General features: G+C 33.4%; 1 protein-coding gene across 1 annotated transcript in view; it reads left to right on the top strand.

Annotated features, from left to right (window-relative positions):
• The window catches only part of jakmip3 (Janus kinase and microtubule interacting protein 3), a 50,670-nt gene extending 35,084 nt beyond the window's left edge, over window positions 1-15,586 (top strand). Inside the window, exons 8-26 of the mRNA XM_058793931.1 lie at window positions 3,335-3,454; window positions 5,435-5,581; window positions 6,852-6,983; window positions 7,135-7,170; window positions 7,524-7,595; window positions 8,392-8,508; window positions 8,591-8,719; window positions 9,392-9,475; window positions 10,294-10,356; window positions 10,711-10,809; window positions 10,931-11,029; window positions 12,238-12,297; window positions 12,410-12,475; window positions 12,573-12,641; window positions 13,324-13,401; window positions 13,567-13,773; window positions 13,883-13,948; window positions 14,143-14,209; window positions 14,959-15,586. Coding sequence (XP_058649914.1) covers window positions 3,335-3,454; window positions 5,435-5,581; window positions 6,852-6,983; window positions 7,135-7,170; window positions 7,524-7,595; window positions 8,392-8,508; window positions 8,591-8,719; window positions 9,392-9,475; window positions 10,294-10,356; window positions 10,711-10,809; window positions 10,931-11,029; window positions 12,238-12,297; window positions 12,410-12,475; window positions 12,573-12,641; window positions 13,324-13,401; window positions 13,567-13,773; window positions 13,883-13,948; window positions 14,143-14,209; window positions 14,959-14,999 — 1,752 coding nt within the window. The 3' untranslated portion in view covers window positions 15,000-15,586. The remainder of the gene's footprint in view (window positions 1-3,334; window positions 3,455-5,434; window positions 5,582-6,851; window positions 6,984-7,134; window positions 7,171-7,523; window positions 7,596-8,391; window positions 8,509-8,590; window positions 8,720-9,391; window positions 9,476-10,293; window positions 10,357-10,710; window positions 10,810-10,930; window positions 11,030-12,237; window positions 12,298-12,409; window positions 12,476-12,572; window positions 12,642-13,323; window positions 13,402-13,566; window positions 13,774-13,882; window positions 13,949-14,142; window positions 14,210-14,958) is intronic.
• Window positions 15,587-16,653: the final 1,067 nt, after the last annotated feature.

Raw genomic sequence — 16,653 nt, forward strand, 5'->3', positions numbered from 1 at the left:
AGGATGATCATCAAAAACAACCAAACCAACCACAACATTAATTTGGTCATTATCATTAAGTCTTAATTTAATTTATTATTCTGCACCTAAATAAACCATTAATAGCATGCCTGCAGTTCTGGCTTTGTGCTTGTTAGGTTTATGCTTTTACTTAATTCCCTGCACACATGATCAAAAATGTATTTAAAACAACTTTATTTTCAGAGTCTCCTGCTGCGACTTGAATAAGGGCCTATTTAGTTTGCCATATATTCTTTCTCTGAAGTCTAAAAAAAGAAACTTGTAATATTCGTCTTCTTTACAGTGCATTTACATTCATGAGTTTTACAGAGGATTTCATCCAAAACAACTTAAATTGCATTTAAGGAATTGTGTTTCTTGGGATTGCACCATGTTTCTTATTATATACAGAAATTGCATAGGTGTATGTATGTATATATACACACAGTGGGTACGGAAAGTATTCAGACCCCCTTAAATTTTTCACTCTTTGTTATAGTGCAGCCATTTGCTAAAATCATTTAAGTTCATTCTTTTTTCCTCATTAATGTACACACAGCACCCCATATTGACAGAAAAACACAGAATTGTTGACATTTTTGCAGATTTATTAAAATAGAAAAACTGAAATATCACATGGTCCTAAGTATTCAGACCCTTTGCTGTGACACTCATATATTTAACTCAGGTGCTGTCCATTTCTTCTGATCATCCTTGAGATGGTTCTACACTGATTATACTGATTGGACTTGATTAGGAAAGCCACACACCTGTCTATATAAGACCTTACAGCTCACAGTGCATGTCAGAGCAAATGAGAATCATGAGGTCAAAGGAACTGCCTGAAGAGCTCAGAGACAGAATTGTGGCAAGGTACAGATCTGGCCAAGGTTACAAAAACATTTCTGCTGCACTTAAGGTTCCTAAGAGCACAGTGGCCTCCATAATCCTTAAATGGAAGACGTTTGGGACGACCAGAACCCTTCCTAGAGCTGGCCGTCCGGCCAAACTGAGCTATCGGGGGAGAAGAGCCTTGGTGAGAGAGGTAAAGAAGAACCCAAAGATCACTGTGGCTGAGCTCCAGAGATGCAGTCGGGAGATGGGAGAAAGTTGTAGAAAATCAACCATCACTGCAGCCCTCCACCAGTCGGGGCTTTATGGCAGAGTGGCCCGACGGAAGACTCTCCTCAGTGCAAGACACATGAAAGCCCGCATGGAGGACTCCAAGATGGTGAGAAATAAGATTCTCTGGTCTGATGAGACCAAGATAGAACTTTTTGGCCTTAATTCTAAGCGGTATGTGTGGAGAAAACCAGGCACTGCTCATCACCTGTCCAATACAGTCCCAACAGTGAAGCATGGTGGTGGCAGCATCATGCTGTGGGGGTGTTTTTCAGCTGCAGGGACAGGACGACTGGTTGCAATCGAGGGAAAGATGAATGCGGCCAAGTACAGGGATATCCTGGACGAAAACCTTCTCCAGAGTGCTCAGGACCTCAGACTGGGCCAAGGTTTACCTTCCAACAAGACAATGACCCTAAGCACACAGCTAAAATAACGAAGGAGTGGCTTCACAACAACTCCGTGACTGTTCTTGAATGGCCCAGCCAGAGCCCTGACTTAAACCCAATTGAGCATCTCTGGAGAGACCTAAAAATGGCTGTCCGCCAACGTTTACCATCCAACCTGACAGAACTGGAGAGGATCTGCAAGGAGGAATGGCAGAGGATCCCCAAATCCAGGTGTGAAAAACTTGTTGCATCTTTCCCAAAAAGACTCATGGCTGTATTAGATCAAAAGGGTGTTTCTACTAAATACTGAGCAAAGGGTCTGAATACTTAGGACCATGTGATATTTCAGTTTTTCTTTTTTAATAAATCTGCAAAAATGTCAACAATTCTGTGTTTTTCTGTCAATATGGGGTGCTGTGTGTACATTAATGAGGAAAAAAAATGAACTTAAATGATTTTAGCAATAGGCTACAAAGAGTGAAAAATTTAAGGGGGTCTGAATACTTTCCGTACCCACTGTATATATTTGTCTTGTTTATTAGTCTAGTTTTAAGTTTTTTTTTCTTTATTCTTCAAATGGCTTGATTGCTGTGTAACAGACTTAGCTCACCAGCGTGGTGTCGTGATATTAACTTGCTGAGAAATTCAGTGTTAGTTTTAAAGCAGCTGTTTATAATTTATTGCAATTTAATAGTATTTACAATTATTTCTGTGATGCAAAGCTGATTTTCAGCATCCAACTCCAGTCTTCAGTGTCACATGATCCTTCAGAAATCATCCTAATATGCTGATTTGCTGCTCAAGATATATTTATTATCAATGCTTACATTTTTTTTTTTTTTTTGAAGCTGAATATTCTTTTTTTAGGATACTTTGATGCATAGAAAGTTCAAAAGAACAACATTTATTTGAAATAGCAATCATTTGTAACCTTATAAATGTCTTTACTGTCACTTTTGATTAATTTAATAATGCATCGTTGACAAATAAATTATTTTTTTTAAATAATATAATTTGAGTGCTGTATAACAGACTTGTTTCACCGGTGTGGTGTATTAACATATTAATTGTACAAATTATCATCATCATTTCTGTGGCACCAAACTAATGTTTAAAAAATGATTTACCTATCTATTTCCAACAAGTTTAAACTTTACTCGGGTTGCCCCTTGTTTAGTCAAATATATAATGATATAAATATACTGGTATAAAAATAGATTTAGTTGTGAGATGGGTATTTCACTCTGTCATCATGCAGCAGAGAGCAGCCGGCTGAAGGTGAGTGTGTGAGTGTGATCTTTCCCACATTTCACCTTCTCAAGGCTGTTAGGAAGTGCATGGATGCACACACTTTGTATTCACACTTTCAGTGTATTCTTGTGTCTCTGTATCCGAGGCTTGTTTCCCAGCAGCAGAACATCCGTGTCTCCGGCTGTATTTGTGTTGCTGTGGGTTTGATGTCTGCTTCTGCTGTGGTGGAGCTGCTGCTTTCATTTTCTCTGCAGGAGAAAAGATGGATTTGATCAGTGACCTTTCAGCTCTTTGTCAGATGTGGCCACGCCAGAGCGCTCTGACTCTGTTCCCTCCTCCGACAGTTTCTACGGTTACCTGACATAATGGGATATTTCCTAAATGCAGCAACACCAAATGGAATTGAAATAAAATAAATAAATAAAAAGTGTATATATGTCAAGTCTTTGATGTTTGTAGAAGATGTTTAAAGAAGCCTTACAGATAGATAGATAGATAGATTAACATTAAAAAATATATATGAATGACGAGCGTTTTTTTTTCCAGTTACCTGCAGTTGGTTTGTTTTCCAGATGCAGCAGTTGGATGAGAAGGATGCTCGACGTTTCCAGCTGAAAATCGCAGAACTGAGTGCTATTATCCGCAAACTAGAAGATCGCAATGCACTGCTTTCAGAGGAACGCAATGAACTGGTGAGTCTGTGCTAGTGTGAAAATGTTTAACTTTTTCATTTTATTTTATGGTAAAATATTTATTTTGTTATCTTTTATGTTTATTTTTTGCTAAAATATTTATTTATTTTATTTTATTATTGTAAAAAAAAAATACTTTATGGTAATATATATATATATATATATATATATATATATAGTTATATTTGTTCTGTTTTAATTTATTGTTATGGTAAAATATTTATTTTATTTATTATATATTTACTTATTTATTTATCTATCTATCTATCTATTTTATGTTCAGCTGCCTTAAAAATAGCCTATAAATAATTGTTAACTGTGATTGCTTTATGCACAAATATAGTGCATGTCTTCTGTATTTAGTTTACTGTAATATCAATTAAAGAGTGTTTTTGCCTTTCTAAGTGTTATGTGATAGTGTGAATGTTCTCTGTAATGGTGGTAAGTATGTGTGCAGTGATGAATGACTACAGTGTTTCCTCCTCTCAGCTCAGACAGTCGTAAAGATCAATACAGAGACAGAGTGATTTAAACGTGGCAGCAGAAACCTTCAGCAAGGGTTAGGACTCAGTTAACCTCTCAATACAGTCTTCAACAATGACTTGATGTTTAAGTAGACCGAAATAGCCCAGTCGGCTTCTCTATCGGTTTAGATTTCATTTCTTAAACTAATTTTCCAACTAGTTAGACAGTCTGAGTTCTTTAATCTGCAGTCCAGGTCATTTAGTTTTGCAATATCTCTGATCACATTTTGAAAGATTGTGTTGTGTTCAAAATAAGTAACCTTGCAGATTTTATTTGTAAAAGATGTTTAAAGAAGCCTTACAGATAGATAGATAGATAGATTAACATTAAAAATATATATGAATGACGAGCGTTTTTTCCAGTTACCTGCAGTTGGTTTGTTTTCCAGATGCAGCAGTTGGATGAGAAGGATGCTCGACGTTTCCAGCTGAAAATCGCAGAACTGAGTGCTATTATCCGCAAACTAGAAGATCGCAATGCACTGCTTTCAGAGGAACGCAATGAACTGGTGAGTCTGTGCTAGTGTGAAAATGTTTAACTTTTTCATTTTATTTTATGGTAAAAATATTTATTTTGTTATCTTTTATGTTTATTTTTTGCTAAAATATTTATTTATTTATTTTATTATTGTAAAAAAAAAATACTTTATGGTAATATATATATATATATATATATATATATATATATATATATATATATATATAGTTATATTTGTTCTGTTTTAATTTATTGTTATGGTAAAAATATTTATTTATTTATTATATATTTACTTATTTATTTATCTATCTATCTATCTATTTTATGTTCAGCTGCCTTAAAAATAGCCTATAAATAATTGTTAACTGTGATTGCTTTATGCACAAATATAGTGCATGTCTTCTGTATTTAGTTTACTGTAATATCAATTAAAGAGTGTTTTTGCCTTTCTAAGTGTTATGTGATAGTGTGAATGTTCTCTGTAATGGTGGTAAGTATGTGTGCAGTGATGAATGACTACAGTGTTTCCTCCTCTCAGCTCAGACAGTCGTAAAGATCAATACAGAGACAGAGTGATTTAAACGTGGCAGCAGAAACCTTCAGCAAGGGTTAGGACTCAGTTAACCTCTCAATACAGTCTTCAACAATGACTTGATGTTTAAGTAGACCGAAATAGCCCAGTCGGCTTCTCTATCGGTTTAGATTTCATTTCTTAAACTAATTTTCCAACTAGTTAGACAGTCTGAGTTCTTTAATCTGCAGTCCAGGTCATTTAGTTTTGCAATATCTCTGATCACATTTTGAAAGATTGTGTTGTGTTCAAAATAAGTAACCTTGCAGATTTTATTTGTAAAAGTATTTTCTGAAATCCCCTTCCTAAGGAAATTATATCCATGCATTTTTAAATATCCAAATATTATTTAGGGTTACTGCATGCTTTTGCCACCTCAACTTTGTTCTGTGTGTGTTTGTGCCCAGTTAAAGCGTCTCCGTGAAGCTGAGAGCCAGTATAAGCCATTACTGGACAAGAACAGGCGTCTCAGCCGCAAGAATGAAGAACTGGCTCATGCATTGAGACGCATGGAGAACAAACTGCACTTCGTCACGCAGGAGAACATCGAAATGGTACAACTCAATCAACATATCTGTATTTGCATAGTATGAGCCCTTTTTAATTGAGAGACTTTATACAGTAGCATAATTATAGTTTTAAGAATTTATAGGTACTTCACATGAACTATAATAGAGGCAAACTTATATTTAAAAAATCAAAAATCAAATGTTGACCAGTTAAAGTTCTTAAAATACTCATGTTGATTAAAACAGTTAATTTACATGCAAACTACCCAAAGTTTGGGATTGGCAAGGTTTGTTTATTTATTTATTTTTAAAAAAGATGTCTTTTATTCTCACCAAGGCTGCATTTATTTAATCAAAGATGGAGAATAAAAACAGACATATTGTGAAATATTATTAAAATTTAAAATAACTGTTTCTTATTTTAATGTTTTTAATATGTAGTTTGTTCCTGTGATTCAAAGCTGAATTTGCAGCATCATTACTCCAGTCTTCAGTGTCACATGATCCTCCAGAAATCATTCTAATATGCTGATTATACATTCCTATACATTTCTTATTATTATCGATGTTGAAAACAGTTGTGCTGCTTAGTATTTTACTGGAAACCATGATACTTTCAGGATACTTTGAATACAAATGTTTTAAAAAAGCATTTATTCGAATTCAAAATCTTTTGTAACGTTACAGAAGTCTTCACTGTTACATTTCATCAATTTAATGTTTCCTTTTTTAAATAAAAAATCCTGCTGCCCCCAACGTATCCTGACGGTTATCAGTATTTTGTTTGCTAATGCAGTCTAATTGCTTGCATTAAATAAATGCACCTGCTCTTCAAATCAAAATGATTCCTCTTGGAAATGTAGTTATTGCAGTAAATGCATGATGAGGGGGCTGGTAGAGCCAGTTCTGTTTTAATTAATTTATATCCAACAACTGCTCCACTGTCATTAGACGTAATTGGCCATTTCCAGCTCAGACACATTACTATTATTTTGATTGATTCCCTAAACAAAAGAAGCATCCATGTGCCTGTTCTACTGCATAAACATGTTTATACATGTTTGATACTGAAGTAATCTTTTCACACTATTTGCATAAAACATTAGCTTTGAATACTGAAGCATCTTTATGTAACATGGTCGTGTTTGCATGTAAACAATTTGTTGGTTGAGTCGTTCAGCATCCAGCAAGTACACTGCCTTGTTACCACTCATGTCTAAATGATCTAATCATTATGACAACTCATCAGACACAAGTAATTATCTGTCAGCAGTATCTGTGCACACATCCGGTCACTCTGTGTTTTATTTTGCAGCGAGAGAAGGCTGGGACGATACGCCGGCCCAGTTCTCTGAACGATCTGGATCAGAGTCAAGAGGAAAGAGAGATTGAGTTTCTCCGACTACAAGTGCTGGAACAACAGAACATAATCGACGATCTGTCCAAGGTATCAGCATTTCTTCTCACATGGATGCACAAAAAAATATATTTTAAAAGCCACAATTATATTAGGAATGAAATTATATGGGGTCAATTTTAAAAAAGTTATACATGCAAACTGTCTTGCTGTTCTCTGATCAGTCTGCTTTAATTTCCAGGCGCTGGAAACCGCTGGATACGTGAAGACTGTGATCGTGAGTCATTTTTGCTCTGGGAAATATTCACCCTTTGAAATGCTAAAATATGTTTTTGCATATGAGCGCAGTACATGTTACCTAACAAAACCCAGATGAAAATGTCTGCAGAAATATGTTTTCTCAAAGGGTGAATGAAATTAGCTACTGAAATGAGTGAGTAATGTACTGTATGTGAGGTTCAGACATAATGTAAATACAGCTGCGTACATTTCTTTCTGTGAAACTGGAAGTGTAGTGGAAACAGCACCTTGTACTTTATAGAAATGAGATGTTCATGTATGATAGAGAATCTGATGCAAGTTCATGTGTTTTGTTCTTTCATTTAATCTTGTGTTGATCTTGTTTCTCAGGAGAGAGACATGCTGCTGAGATACAGGAGACAGGACAGCCTGCGCAGGAAGAAGCCCTTCAGAACCTGTAGGGTACGCAGACATCAGGACTGAACTACACATGCACATTTCATTGTCAAACACATTTTTTTTTTTTTTTTTAAGTGCATGTAAGATACAAGCATGAAGGTGAAAAAATCACAAACATTCTGGCAAAGTTAAAAAAAAATAAAATAAAAAAAAAGCTATTATAAAGTAGTTTTCCCATTAATAAAAAAGTAAAATTTAAATCAGCAAAATAATAAAATAAATACATTATTTTACATTACTGCATAATTCTGTAATGTCTTATTCTATAATCATAGTGTGTATAGAATATTTGCTTGAAATGTTGTATTATTTAATTTTTATTTGCTTATTTTGTTTAGTTTTGATAATCATATACTTTTAATAATTATGCATGGATTATGCATTTATTTTATGATCATATTTTATGTATGAAATATTTATTTTAGGTTTTATTTGTTTATTTTATTGACTGATTGATGTAAATTAATTATGCATTGAATATGCATTTATTTTTATATTAGTACTAAAGATTATCATTATAATTATTATATAATGTTGTCATTTTATGATTCATTTATGATTAATCCTAGTGATGTTTTATGTCTTTTTAAAAATATATTCATTTATGCAACAATTAACATTAACCCTGTGGTTCTCACAGAAACGGTCGAGAAATATATTTAGATTATACTTTTTATGAAGAATATAAGCCTATTTTCTCTGTAAGTATTTGTTGCTATTTTTAATTTGAGCAAATTTTGAAAATTTTCTTTGGGTCAAAAAGGTTTTTAAAAGTAAATCTCTCTCGTTCTCTCCATAGCCGGTGGTGGAGACGTTTTTTGGCTATGATGAGGAAGGCTCTATAGACTCAGACGGCTCCTCTATTTCCTACCACACAGACCGAACGCCCTGCACACCAGACGATGACCTCGAAGAGGTGCGTGTGTGTTTGTGTGTGTTTGTGCGTGCTTGTGTGGGACTGTAAACTAACCGTAAACCTGTCGTCTCTCTGTGCTCAGGGAATGCTGAAGGAGGAGATAGATCTGCGCTTCCGTCAGCTGACGATGGAGTATCAGGCTCTTCAGAGAGCTTACGCGCTCCTGCAAGAGCAGGTGGGAGGAACGTTTGATGCAGAGAAAGAGGTCAAGGTAAATCATTTAAACATCCCAGCCATGAAATATTTATATTCACTCTCTTTACAGTAACCACAATATCTCAGCTATTAGCAGATGGCTGTATAGTTCATCATATGAATATGATTCTTTTTGCAATATTACACCGTGTCATAACCAAACACAATGCAATAGAGCATCAAGCTTTAAAAGCTTTTTTGACGGGACATTTTGTCAGTCACTTGGTCTCCATTTCTGTAATATTTATTCGGTACTAAATCCAGCTTCACAAAACATTTGCATTTTGTCCCCCCAAAATTGTCCTCATTTAATTAAAAAAAAAAAAAAAAAATGTATAAATAAAAATAAAATTTAAAAAGCATCATCACCAGAACAAAATATTTGATCATTGTAATTGTTTCATTTAAATCAAATGCACCTTTCTGGGTAACATCATAAATTCCATCTTAGTTTTCAACTCCTTTCCTCCAATCACCTTTAATCAACATTCTGGTAACGCCCACTTTTCACAATCCAATGTATTCCTGAAAAACAAAATCAAGTCCCGCCCTACATTTGTTTCCTAACTGAATATAATATTTTACTCTAATACACAAAAGTAAAATGGTTTACGAATGGCATTTTTCTTTTTCTTTCTTTTTTTTTCTTTACAGATGTGCAAAAATGATAATTGTTTGTCTGTTTTAGACTCGAGAGCAGCTTCAGGCCGAAATGATCCGGTACCAGACCAGAATAGCAGATCTGGAGTGTGTTCTAAGTCATCAAGGACAGGTAAAACACCAGAACTTTTACCGTTAGAACTGCAAAATCACATTTAGCACAGTTGTACTTGCATAATTCCATTAAAGATATAGTTCACAAAAATGAAAATTGCTGAAAATGTACTTACCCCTCAGGCCATCCAACATGTAGAAGAGTTTGTTTCTTCAGCAACTCTATTTAGCAGTATGCCACTTTCTCACCAGTGAATCCTCTGTGATGAATGGGTGCCGTCAGAATGAGAGTCTAAACAGCTGATAAAAACAAAACAATAATTTCTTACAAATTAATGGACTGGAGTTGTGTGGATTACTTGTTGATTATTGTGATGTGTTTATCAGCTGTTTGGACTCTCATTCTGACGGCACCCATTCACTGCAGAGGATCCAGAATGTAATACAAAGCGAACCAAAACTTTTGCAGTGTAACTTTTGGACCCCATTGAAAGAAATATAATTTTATCAGAGATGATGAATATGTCTTTCCAGAAGTCTTTGACTCTCTGCTTAATTTTTAATATTTTTTTCCACCCGAGGGCCACTTATAGTCTAAATCAAGGGTTTTTTTTGCGGTAACGCACACACACACATGATGACAACCCTAAAAGTAATCCCATATATTCCGTGAGTGAAGAGAATGTGAAAGCCGGCTAGAGAGCAGGGCTGGTCATACATCAGTCTGGGCTGTGAGGGGTCCGTGCGCAGATGAAATTGCTCTGGGATCAGAGATGCACTGAAGGAGAATGAGTGTTGGAGAGGATTTTACACGATAAGATCTGCTAGCATTGAATTTTTTCAATCATTTGCATTCATATTATATGCATTTTTCAGGATATGAAGTGGATTGAGGAGAAACAAGCTTTGTATAAACGCAACCAAGAGCTTGTAGAAAAGGTGGGTGACATTCACGTTCGTCAGACTGATAGAAGACGAACATCACAATCAGAGCATGTTTTCTTTTGTTTAAAATTGTTTCTATTAATAACACAGTTTAAGTTTTTAAAGTTTGATATGAATGACTTTGGAAAACTTAGTGTAAAGACAAAAAAGGCTTCTTTATTCAAGTTACAAAGGCACCAAATTATGGAAATGACCCCAAAATGACCTTCTTTCAGTAGTTCAACAGTGGTTTTAATTAATTTCATGAAGCCGATTTGAGGCAGTGAATGCAGCTCATTTGTTTCACAGGTTTTCCTGTCAGATGCCCTTTTTTTTTTTAACCTCACACTTTGTTTTTTTTGTTCCCAGATTAAAAATATGGAGATGGAGGAGACACGACTGAAAAATGAAATTCAGGATGCAAAAGACCAAAACGAACTCCTGGAGTTCAGAATTCTTGAACTTGAAGTGAGTCTGACATGAAGATCTTTCTACTCCAAAATGTGTGATGTGTTTGCAAGTATGTCAGACACAGATTTAAACTTCTGAAACAGAAGAATAATAATGATGCTCTTTTTTTTTTCTCCAGGAAAGAGAGAGAAGATCTCCAGCCATAAACTTCCAGAACATCCATTTTGCTGAGGGCATGAGTCCCCTGCAGTTGTACTGTGAGGCAGAGGGTGTTACTGTGAGTTGCCCTGAACCTATGCCTCATGTCTCCGTAGAGAGACTGGGGCTAGTTGTCTCATGGGGGAAGTTGTATTATGTAACTATAAGATTTTAGTAATGAATGGTCAGGTTGGGGCAAGTTGGCACTGTGATACTGTGGTAAAAATTCAATAGCTTTTTTTTTTTATTATTTATATTTTTTTAATCATTATTTTAATTTATTATTATGTTACATAGTTTTGTAACATTTTAAATATTTTGTGGCTTTTTACTTTATATAGTTTTTTTTTTTTTTTTTTTTTTTTAATTATTAAATTATTTTTAAATTATTTAATGTTGTTACCTTATGTTTTCATAATTATTTTACTCATTAAATCTTTTAAAAGAATTATTTTATATTATCCTACATAACACATTTTATATGCATAGTATTTCATATTTTATTAAATAATGATTTAACCTTATTTATTTTTTCAAAATTGTTTTACGTATTACTTTTAAAATAAATCTTTTATATTATACTACATATAACAACATTGTAAAACAGATGTTTTACCTTTTACTTTATATATATATATATATATATATATATATATATAGTATTTTAAATTGCATCAAATAATGATTTAATATTAATGTTGCATTGTTTTTATAATTATTTGCCTCGTTAAGTCTTTTAAAATATTTTTTCTGTATCATACTACATACAGCACATTTTATATATATATATATATATATATATATATATATATATAGTGCTTTTTATTATATATAGTATTTTTATTTATTAAATAATTATTTAATATTTCATTACCTTATGTTTTCATAATTGTTACCTATTAAATCTTTCAAAAGAAATGTTATTATATTATGCTCCATATAACTCATTTTAAATACAGACATGTTTTGCTGTCTTACTTTACATAGTATTTTATGTTTTATTAAATAATGATTTATATGAAAACCAGTGCCACAGAAAACAACTCTTACTGTAGATATTTGACTAGGTTTTAATTATTTTAAGGTTCTTGTTGATTTTTATTGCGCGTATCAGCTGAGAAACCCTTTTTTTTTCAGCACAGTTTTCAATTTATTTTTTCAGATGGAATTGATATCAGTCCAAAGCGTAACAGTCTGTCCGTGATCCAGCACAGATCTAATCTGCTGATGTCTGGAGGAGAATTTGTGGTTTAATATCGCTCAATTAAACTCTTTCTCACACCACAGGACATTGTGATCACAGAGCTGATGAAAAAACTCGATATTCTGGGGGATAACGCCGTAAGTGTATGTTGATTTCATATGTAAATGTGTGTGTTTACACATGCCTGGGTGTGTTTGGTACACATGCATATCTCTGTCACTGATGTCTGATCTTTTCATTGGACGACACGCACAGAATCTGACCAATGAGGAGCAAGTGGTGGTTATTCATGCCAGAACAGTATTAACATTAGCCGAGAGGGTATGTCTTTTTAAAATAATATTTTATTTCATGTTAATTATTTAATGTTTTAATGACTGTTTCATGTTTCTGTCTTTTTGATATCTCTTGTGTCCAGTGGTTAGAGCAAATCGAAGTCACCAAATCAGCATTACAGCAGAAAATGTTGGACATCGAAAGTGAAAAGGTAAATGTATTTAAATGCATTACGCACTTTAATTTCCATAAGTTACTTCTTACTTATTTTACCCCAAAATAAAAAAATAAGTTATTTAGAAATAAATTACAATTTTATAAGAACATTAAGCCTATTATGTGTACGTTTTCCCTCAAATTCCAAACATTTTACTGTAGATTTTTTTCATGATTATTATTACATTTTCATTACATATATAAATACTTTACCATTTTTGTTTTGTTTTGTTTTGCTTTGAAATATTTTATTTCTGCCAGGTAATGGGAATTTGGTCGGGTTGGTATATAATTAATATCATTGGAAGAAAAAAAATTATATATATGTGTGTGTGTGTGTGTGTGTGTATATATATATGCATGTGTGTGTATATATATATATATATATATATATACACACACATACATACATACATATATATATATATACATATATATATACACATACATACATACATACATATATATATACACATACATACACACACACACACACACACACACATATATATACAGTATATATAGGTTCTAACAACAGGCTTATTTTTTAATGTACATTTTTTTTAATATAATTTAAAAATATAATAATAATGATAATCATATATGCAGAATGACTTTTGTCAATGCTGTGTTTTTACATCAAAATTATTATTTCCTCTTGTCATTTTCCTCCTAAGGAGCTCTTTAGCAAACAAAAAGGATATTTAGACGAGGAATTAGACTACAGAAAGCAGTCATTGGACCATGCACATAAGGTAAGGACTGTACATCAGATAACACATGGCCAATAATCCATATGCTTTATTCTCAAGCACTGCGGAGGAGTTTTACTCTATTTTGAGATGTAGTTCTGCCCTCCTGTGCCCCCTGCTGGTGAATGCATGCCATCTCTGGCCCACACCCCTCTGTGTTTGTCTCAGCGCATCCTTGAGTTGGAGGCGATGCTGTTTGACACTTTGCAGCTGGAGGAGACGGGTGGGAAGGTGTCCGAGCTGCTGAGCGAGCAGGACCGTGATTCGCTGAGAGAGGCTGTGGATCAGTGGAAGAGGCAGGTCTTGAGTGAATTACGAGAGAGAGATTCACAGATACTCAGAGAGAGGATGGAACTGCTACAACATGCTCAAGCGGTATATACTTCTATAAAATATGAAAAATAGAAGTGAAGTGAAAGAGATCATGCTTATTTCTATTGCAATGTGCTGGTTATTGATTGATCTGTTTTTCCTGTCTCGACAGAGGATAAAAGAGCTGGAAGAATGGATAGAGGCACAGAAGCGACAGATAAAGGAACTAGAAGAAAAGGTAATCATATAGAGCACTCATCTATCATTTTCTGTCAAGATCAGCGCAATCATCTTCTCCAATAATATTTTTTACTTTATCAAAATTTAATGTTTATTTTATTCTCTCCTCTTTGTTCCATTTGTGTTGTTTTTTTGTCTTTTGTTTTTGTTCCCATGTTCAGTTTTTATTTTTATTTTTATTTTTTTCTTTAGCCTTCATTCTTTGGTCGTAGATCTTCCAGAAAGCAGGAAACGGTGCCATGCAGCTCAGTGGACTCTGGTAATACATAATTTATACACATTAGATTATAAGAAAAATACTCTATATCACTCTTTGTCCAGAACATTGTTGCTGAAATTGTAAATATAACAAAATGACAAAACTATGCACCAAAATAATGTAGTTATGTAGTTTGTCAAGACAAGACTTTGAATGTTGATACTGAACGTTTACAACATTTTGAAGGTTATAAAGTATAAGTTGTATGTAGTTTGAGGACAGTTTAAAGAGATTTGAAGACTGGATTTTAAACATTTTAAAGAAATAAAGAAATAAAAAATGATCAAAAGTCGTGGAAAAGACATTTACAAAGTTGCAAAAGATTTCTATTTCTAAGAAATTCTGTTCTTTTTAACTTTATATTCTTAAAGAATCCTGAACATATATATATATATATATATATATATATATATATATATATATATATATATATATATACAAAAGAATTCTGAAAGAGAAAAAAAACATAATATGAAGCAGTACTTAAGGATTTTTGAAAGATCATGTGACACAGAAGACTGGAGCAATGCTGCTGAAAATTCACAGAAATAAATTCCATTTAAAATTATATTAAAATAGAAAACAGTTATTCAAAACTGTAAAAATATTTCACAATATTACAATTTTTTCTGTATTTTTGATCAAATAAATGCAGCCTTGGTGAGCATTAGAGACTTCTTTCAAAAATAGAGAAAAACCCTAGTTCCAGATGGCAACAGGTTCTAAGTGTAAATGTTGTTTTTGTTTAGCTCACAGGCCTCAAGTGTTCTTCTGTACCAGAGGAGGGTGACACACGTGTCATCAGGGGTCCCACCCATCTTATCTGCGCTGATACGAGACTTCATACTGTTCACATCAACTCTGGAATATGGACATGGAATATGGTGCTCTCATTCTTGTGGACTAAAACTGTTTTTATCCTCCTGACCTTTTGAACTTTGCTTTATGTGACCTCTGTGCGTGTGGAATTTAAGGACTCTTAAATTGAAACGCTCTCTCCTTTCCCTGCTAAGCAGGTGGTGCTGGAGGCTGCTTCTCTTTGGAAGCCTGATGGAATGAGAGGTGTTACGTTCAAATCCTTCCTCCCACTGTTTACACTCACTCTACTTCGGTTCTAGTGGTACAGTACATCTGGTGTTTGCGTGGTGGTGCTCGCCCGCTCCTGTGCATTGAGAGAAGTGGAACTGAAAGTTCAATCCTGGAATTAAAATTATGTCTGGTTTTCTAATGTACAGGAGCAGTGTTTCAAATAAATTTCTCAGAGGAAGACTGAAAAACTAAGAGGATGTTTCTGCGTCTTTTTCTGCTCATTGAAAATAAAGCAGCACAGTGGATTCTAATGTACATGCGTACCTCTGAACAGAAACTCAACGTAAGGTAAGCTTGATTTGTACATGCTTTGAATATGCTTCATTGTGTGTGTAAAAGCAATTAAACATTTACATAATATTTCTTGTCAAATACAGACAGTAATTCAAAGTTATTTCTCTAGATTTCTTTAAAGATTTTGGGTCAGGAAATATAAATGTATAGAAATGCATAGACATATTTGCATATTTTTAAAATTGTAATACTATATATACTATACTTTATACATAGTTATACCTTTGTTTAGTATATTAATAATAATAAATGAGTGTGTGTGTGTGTGTATAAATATATTTTTTTTATTATAATGTTTTAATATTGCTTATAATAATAATAATATATATATTATTATTATTATTATAAACAATATTAACCTCTTAACTGTCACCGTCCACCCTGTGGGACGCCTACGTTTACTTCACTATTTTACAATTAAATCCTAATATAATCATGACAAACTATATATCGTTGGAAAGGTCTAAGACTCCTAAATAGGTATTTTACCACTTTTTTTGTTAAAAAATTATGTAGGAAAAGTAATAGATTAATTTATGACAAGAGTGCACCTGAAAAATCTACATCATAACAGGAGTTCTGACCTTTGTCACAGAAAGTCTTCTTATTTGCCTTTTTCTCTATCACGCTTTAGAAATCATAAGAAATTATATATCAGTTGAAAACTTAAAATCTCAAAATTCATCCTTTGAAACCCATTTTAAAATCAGACATTGCATTACCATGGAAATGGTACATCAAAATTACGTTGGAAAATGTTTTCATTCATGAATTATAAAAAAATAAGTTTGGATGGTGCACTCATGTCTGTGTTCAAAACTGTGAGTGACAGTTAAGGGGTTAAAACATTATAATTTTTAAAAAAAATATGTATATGTATATATATATATATATATATATACAGTGAGGAAAATAAGTATTTGAACACCCTGCTATTTTGCAAGTTCTCCCACTTAGAAATCATGGAGGGTCTGAAATTGTCATCGAGGTGCATGTCCACTGTTTATTTATTGTGTATATATAAACACACACACATACAGTATATATTTTGAAAATATTTA

Source organism: Onychostoma macrolepis, chromosome 12 (genome assembly GCF_012432095.1).
Source record: "Onychostoma macrolepis isolate SWU-2019 chromosome 12, ASM1243209v1, whole genome shotgun sequence".
Lineage (NCBI taxonomy): Eukaryota > Metazoa > Chordata > Actinopteri > Cypriniformes > Cyprinidae > Onychostoma > Onychostoma macrolepis.